At 41.2% G+C, this 7,750-nt stretch overlaps 1 protein-coding gene across 1 annotated transcript in view; it reads right to left on the bottom strand.

Annotated features, from left to right (window-relative positions):
* The window catches only part of SCAMP1 (secretory carrier membrane protein 1), a 40,405-nt gene extending 35,801 nt beyond the window's left edge, over nucleotides 1-4,604 (bottom strand). The window contains exon 1 of the mRNA XM_005142000.3: nucleotides 4,376-4,604. Coding sequence (XP_005142057.2) covers nucleotides 4,376-4,432 — 57 coding nt within the window. The 5' untranslated portion in view covers nucleotides 4,433-4,604. The remainder of the gene's footprint in view (nucleotides 1-4,375) is intronic.
* Between the last annotated feature and the right edge of the window lie 3,146 nt (nucleotides 4,605-7,750).

The raw sequence follows: 7,750 nt of genomic DNA on the forward strand, positions 1-7,750 counted from the left end.
CGCATGTAGGCACACGACCAAACTTTCGAATGTGCAAGTACAAATACTGCAGAAACACTTGATCCTTCAAAAATAATTAACATTACTCTTTCTTCCTGTAAGTTTCTATCATTTTAAGTTGACTTCCAGAAGCAATGTGTTAACCATTAGATTATGCTACCAAACAAGGCAGCAGTCATCTGAACCATTAGCTTCAGCATAAAACCTCCAGCCTGCATTTCCTGCCAAACCAGCTAGATTAATTTGTGCTCATGTGAGTCAGATTAAGCATAATATTCAATTTATAACTGGAATTACCTCTGCAGTATATTTAACTCTTAACATATATTTAGCTCTACTGACTCAAATAATCCTGTGACCTCAGTGGGAGCAGGTTGGGTGCCTAACGCCATTTTAGGTATCATAGAGCATCTCTGACATCCATGCAAGAATGGCAGTCATGACACAACTACAAACAATCCATGTCTTTTTGGAGCAACCACTTGAAACTGACCACAGTTTGGATACATAATTCCACCCAAAGAAACTACTCATATAACTAACATTACATACATCCGAGGTTTTCATGATTGTGTCCTTCCACACTAAAACTGAATAAGACATAGGCCACTCAGTTTAAATCTTTATGTGTATCACATAGAGGTTCGGCCTTTACCTGAAGGTCACCATTCACATTTAAACAAAAATATATTAGTTTTCAGTCCTATCAGTAATTTTTATAGTATCAAATACCTGTACTTCCTCAGACCTCTGAACACATCAGATGAACCAACCAAACAGAATTCATAACAGAACTCAGTTTCTACAGTCACTTACAAGTAACTATTTCATATGTTTGAATAACTAACCAGCCCTCAAACCTTTTACAACTGTCAGCCAAGCCACAAAGGCATGTGAAATTCATAGCTCTACTTTAAAAAAAGAATTTATTCTCTAAGTAGTAGTATCATTCACTTATACTAAAAAATAATTTTAAAAAATAACAACCAAAACCAGAACCTACATATTTTTATTGTAGAAAAATTGAATTTTTTTCAGATTATATGAAACTTATGCTGGATTTCAAGAGACTGCTGTTTCAGAACCTTTGTAACTGTATCACCACCCAAGAGTACAACTATTCCCAATCTTACAACATTTAAAAAGGTAGAAAAAAGCACAAGGAGATAGCTACATTGGAAATTTACCTTTGTCATACAAAATTTATTTCTGCTGGTTTAGTCTGTTAAAAAAATAACCTGTCAGCACCTTGAGGATGCCCAAACTGCTCCAAGCTGGTCAGACTCACCTCATCGCTAAGGACTTGTGCAATCACCATGGGACTGTTGGCTGACCCTGGCTACTTTCACTGGGCCTCATCCTGACCCTGAGCTGACTTTCAAGATTGAGCTGAGATCTGATTGCTCTCTATGGACTTGTCTAGCACTCTAAACTCTTGGATGGATGCAGTTACCATCACCTGATCTGCTCTGTTCACCCTGTGTGGGTGCTGTAGAACTGTTTCTCAGTAATAACTTGACCAAGTTTGAATTCATACTCAGAAGCTATGACAACTGCTTCTCAGTAAAAGAAATTAAATAGCTTCCATTATTAGTCTGCTTTCATTTATGATACTTGAGGTCACACCAAATGGGCATTTTTTTCACAATGCTGCTACATCATATTATAGCAGGATTATAGCATCTTCATTTGTATGGTACATGGATGCATTTTCTTCTGCACAACTTTAATATGATCAAAAGCTTTTTAATGTTATGTTACTTATCTTTGTTTCATTACCTCTTGTCTTTCAAACCAAACCATCTCTTGGTTTTGTTGGTACAGCATGTGAAGAACAGCTATTTACAGAGGAATACTATGACTTCAAAAGCATATCAGCCTTTCGGTTCAGTTCAAGTTTTGTTTTTTCTTAAGAGTTAAGTAGCCACCATCTCAAAATCAACAATATTATACAATCAAGCTAAGTAAGCTAATATTTGAAACAAGAAATTCTATTTTACAAATTTCATTACTTCTAGTAGAACTAAAACAGAAACAATTTAATTTTAGTTTCCAAAACAATTAACTACCCAAAATACTAAGCTAACTATACGTTTACACTTTGCCTTTATCTTCCCCAGGGAACATATTTATTTGATTCAACATCAAGCAAGAATCTCAGCTGAAATCTTTTTATTAAAATGCATGAGAATAGTTACAGGAAATCTCACAAGCAGATCACAGACAACTAGTAAAACCAAAATATTTAAGAAGGATCTGTCTTTAGACCCTTGCAACAACTCTTCCATGTGACATGGTCAGTCCCCCCTCTTCTCTGCCATACTACTTTGTGATTCTACATTAGCGCATGGAGTGACTTCAAAATTAACAAAAACAACTAATCACACCTACCACAAAATTATCAAGCAAAGACAAATAAAAATATGAGTACACTGGAATGAAGTGTTCAGTCAACATAACTTAGGTTGTCAAGGTCCATCCGGAAATACTGGTTCTGTGTATAAGGTACGTTAAAACATATAGTCAGACAAAACTTAAATGCAGACATGTATTCATACTCACTACTTTCAAAGCTGAAAGGTGACAGCAGTCAAGGTTTGGCTAATATGAGGCCTCTGCCCCTTCAAGTTAAATGTGTGGATGAGTGAAGGTATGCAAGATCACTTTTTGTGGGCAGTGAATGTGACAGAAGCTAGCAAAGACTGAAGTAAATGAACAAAAAAAAGCCTCTGAAAAAGGAAAAGTGTACAACTTTCCTAAACCAATTTCTGCAAATAAAAGAAATCCAGAAGCGTGCCTGACAATGAGCTTCAAGTAACAGAGAAGTTCTTGTAGACTCCTTTCATCATGACACATTCTAGATGAGGAGAGAGCGGATTCTGCCTGACAAAAGTCTTTCCCTGAAGAGAAACTGGAATAAACTATCTCACATTAAGCTGTGTCTTCAAACTGGAAGTATGGTTAATGTAGGTCCATAGCTTAGGCCTTAGAAACACTACATGGGACAAGTTACCTGGGCCAATGAGTGATTCTGGAGCAACTACACTTCTTCCAATACCCCTAACCACTCTGTGTATCTATACAAAATACATTTTGCTAGATGTTATTTTTGTAACAATTACAAAAAGTGAGGAAAAGCATCATGTGTTTTTGTTCCTGAAGACACATTCTAGAACAATGACACTTTTTCAGTGCTCGGTGCCAAAAGGCATTTAAAAGAACAGCTGGCAGCAACCTCAATGCCAGGGCTGCTGTTCATCCAGAAGGTCACTGCATTGTGTACAATACTGTGCAAAAAAACAGTGCCTAGCTTAAGGAATACAATCGCCTGAATTTTACGACCATAAAAACTAAACTAATGATTCAGACAATGCTCCAATTAATAAATGTCAGTAACGCTATGCTTCCAGCAGCTAATTGCACAGAAGTATCCTTGAAAGGTGACAGCTCAGTTTTTAAAAAGCTTAATTATTCTAGCTGACATCCTAAACTCGTAACCATACACTATCGGCGCCCTTTAAAGTGTCAACATGAAGTATAATGTAAACAAAAAAGCTCAGTAAGATTATTAAAATAAATAGCTCAATAAATTAATTGACCTGTCTTCAAATAACAAGGAAAGAAAACATAAAGAGGGGAAGCATCCAAGGAGGTTAGCTCATTTTGACAGCCAAAACCAGAACAGCAGGTGAAGAAACAATTCTCAGCTGTAGGACAAGTAAATAGTAGTGCAAAAACTAAAAGCTTTAGTGTACATCACAAAGCAGCATCCTGAGATGCAGGGTGGAACTTACACCTGGCCATCTGTACTCTGCATGGTTTTGAAATAATGCAAAACCGCAAATAAGCTTCCGAGGGGCTTGGAGGAGGCTAGAGAGAGTAACCGGGGCAAATTCACTAAGCTTAACTATTTGGGTCAGTCAAAACGGAGAAAGCAGACCGTATTTGTATCACATACACAAAGTTACCGCCAAAATCAAGAAACCTGTATTTTTTTCCGCCAAAATAATGCATCCGAAACGCGATTTGTGTTAATCTTATCGACAGCTGGAAACGTGCAAACATGAACTTGTGAAACGGCTGTGCCCGCTTCTAGGGCTTCTGAAGCCGCTTCTATCCTACGAAACCTCCTCACGGCCCTGCTCCCAACCCGCGGGGGGCAGCCCCCCTCACCATTGCCGGCCAGCGCCCCTCAGTCCCCCGAGGCCACAGCACGACCGCCTTTCCCCACCTCCCGCAGCGGGAGCCGCCCCCCCGCACGCCGCGAAGAAGGGTCGGGGCCTCTCTCTCCCCCAACCCCCGGGCTGCCCGCAGCTCGGCGCAGCTCGCTCTCGCCCCGCCGCGACACCCAGGAAGGCTCACGTCCCCCTCTCACCTTGAAGGGGTTGTTGAGGTCCGGGTCGGCGAAGGGATTGCTGTCGAAGTCCGACATGGTGGGGGCACACGGGCGCTGTTATCACTGGGTGACAGCTCTAGCCCTGCAGCGCCCCCGACACTAGCCAACTCGCAGACTGCCCCCCGCCACCGCTGTCGCTACAGCCCAGGACCTAGCCCGGCCCCCGCTACCGACCAGCCACCGGCGGCCAACCTCCCAAAATGGCCGCCCCGGAAGTGAGGTACAGGGTGGGACAGCCCTACAGGGGAGGGGAGCTTCCACTCCTGGCGCCGAGGGGCAGGACTGGGACAGGTCACGGGAAAGCCGGTTCCTGGAGCCGAGCCGAGCCAAGCCGAGCCGGGCGGAGCAGAGCAGAGCAGGGCGGGGCAAGGGGTAGGAGGCTTGGGAGGGTCTATGCCCAGGGTGGGGGGAGGTTGGTGCGTGACCGTGGTGGGTGTTGTTGGCCGCTCGTCGCCGCTCCACCTGCGCTGACAGGGAACGATGGGGGTTTTGTTCCGCCACCCTGTGTTGTCAGCGCAGGGCGCGCAGCAGGGGGGCAAGCCCGGCCCGGCCAGGCTGCTGGCAGGGGCGTGCGGACGTTACCTACAGCGATGGCGGGGCGGCATGCCTCACCTCAGAGTGCAGCGCCCAGCGCCAGGGCGGGTAGTCCCGTGGTGGCGGTTCAGGCCGGTGTGCCCTGACTTGGTGACCGTGTCTGGGTGCCATGTGGACGGTAGCCAACAGAGGAGGTGCGAGCACTGCTTTCCTCCACCCCTCCCGACTCAGGCTGTCTCATATGGACACTGAAATGATAGCAGAAAGGAAACCTTCAAACTTGACGCTTATTTGGTAAAACGCAGACTTATGCTCTTGTTCTTTCCTGTTGGCATTATAAATAGCTTGCCAAGCTTGGTATGGCTTAAGGAGGGCTGTAGGTAGGCTTTGAACCGCGGTCACAAAATCCTGCTTCCATGAGTGGACACATCAAAAGGGCTTCTTGGGAGTGTTCAACTTTTTCAAATGCTTCCTCAGCAATATTGACACTGCAGTTTGAAGAACCAGGTCCGAATGATGCAAATAAATGAGAACAGCTGTTTGAAGCACTGAAGAACCTTTAGCTGAAATCTGAAATGCCATCTACTTGATACCAGTCTCTGTTCATGCAACCCTATTAAAACCAGTGAATCCTGAGTTGCTTTACCTGCTTTTTACATAACTATTTAAATTTTTATTTAAATTTAAGAAAAAGGAAAAAAAGGTTTATTAGGCAGGTCAGACAAAAAGAATTTGCTATCAGGGTGAAACTGTCCTTTTAACTTTCTGGTATTCAAATATGGTGGGGTTTTTTTTTTTCCCCATAAAATAATCATAGACTAACACACTGTCCAGGGCTTTCTGAAGGCTGACTCAGCATGTTAGCACTTTCATGTGGTTAACTGGTTCTATGTATATCAGTATTCTTACCCTGACACTGGCAGTCATTATAATGGTGGTGTTCTGTCAACAAGTCAGGAAAAAGTGTATGTGTACACAAGAATTGATTTTGCACAGATCAGTAAAGAAAGCAGTAATTGTTTCAAGGCTTGTTCTAATTTATGCACAAGTTTCTCAGTTGTTCCTGGAGGACTGTTAAATATAAGATGGCATGGTAATGGGACAAATCATAAAAGTGTAGCTTCTAAACAACAAAACACTTTAAACTTTTTTGTTTCTATGAAGTATAAAATACCTTACACGTCAAAAAACACCAAGGCAGCTGTTTTATGATCAACAAAAAAATGTTACACTATTAGTCACAATAATTCCGATAGCTCAGTGACAGCAAATCATTTTGTTTTCCAATATTCACCCATGACTCAATATATCATAGCTCAGTGGTATGTGTTGATAGTTCAAAAGCTGTGTGCATTGGCCACTGTACTTGCTCCTCTTTCAACTGAACAGGAATGAATGAATGAATGCAAGCATGAATTAAGGTTTGGCTGAAAAGACTATCTTTTCCTGTGTGTTGCTGGTGCTTCAAAACATGGACATCAGAATGTTTCTTTGATAATAATGTGTGCACAGTTAAAGAATCAATCTGTCATCTCATCTGAGTTTCAAGGCAATAATGAAATTGCATTAGGATGTTTCTGGAAAGGATAAAAAATATTTTCTATTAAATGATAGCACTTTGGTAGTGCATCTTTGCTTGCTACTGAAAGTACTAACTTTGGGAGGTACCAGTTGACTACAAGCTAATAGAAAATGAGAAATTGTTATTTCAACTAATTGAGTAGTTTGTGCTATACATAAACAATGTGGGCAATATAAATGGTCATCATTTGATGCTGAGGGTTGACATTGTCAGTTATTTTCTCCATCTTCCAAAGGAGTTTCAGAATTAGAAAAGAGACATGATTGGGCAAGGATGCCCCTCAGAAAGTACTCTCTACAACGTGTTTTCAAAATAATTTTTTTTTTTTTGCTAGGAATTACCTACTTGCAATCAACTGTTTCTAATTCAGCTACAAGATACAGCTCAAAAATACATCAATCTGATTTTTAATGTGCTAGTAAATTAATTGAAAAATAAGGTCTAGTAGAGAATTGCTGACATTGTTTAGATAAAACTGTATCTCTGAACTAAAAATCCCCCAGCCTCCTGGGATTGGTTTTATTCACTGGGTTTTCAATAATACCAAAATAGTTGCTTTCTTTGCAAACAAAATAACCCTAGATTGAATTGGCCATTTTCTCAGAAAGAAGAGTTTAAACATCAAGAAACAGTACATTTGAAATGCTTGTGTGAGTACTGTACTTGTATGCTGTGTTTAAGAAATCTTATGTAAAGAACTGACGATATTATTGCTTCAAATTGTGGTTCTCTCAATTTTCTGTCACGTGTAGAATCTGCAGTGTTTATGCCAACCACAGATGGTGGTAAGGAGTGCTCAGAGCAGCTGAAAGGAAAATCCAACAGTTTTCTTTCAATCCAAAATATTCAAATGCTGAGTAGAGAACCAAGTGATCTCTTTTGAACGCTCTCTCTCGCAGTGAAGATCACAGTTTTACAGAGGATGTACCTTAAAAAAATAAAATAAAGCTGTAACAGGTGAGCCCTAGTATTAGGTCATACGCAGATACCAATTTTAAAGTTGATGAATGTTGAGGCAGACTACAGCTAGTCTGTCAGGTAAAACCTAACTTGAAGGCTATTCAATAACAGCTCTTGGGACAACTTAAAATAGCAAGAGCCTTTTCCTAGGTTTCACAGCAGAGAGATTGACTTGCAAAACATCAAATAGATTTTAACTTAGGAGAGCGGGAAGAGAAACGTGACAAACAGGTATTTCAGTATAATACTTGACGGTCAAGATATCCAATACTCCCCAG

Source organism: Melopsittacus undulatus, chromosome Z, assembly GCF_012275295.1.
Source record: "Melopsittacus undulatus isolate bMelUnd1 chromosome Z, bMelUnd1.mat.Z, whole genome shotgun sequence".
NCBI classification, from domain to species: domain Eukaryota; kingdom Metazoa; phylum Chordata; class Aves; order Psittaciformes; family Psittaculidae; genus Melopsittacus; species Melopsittacus undulatus.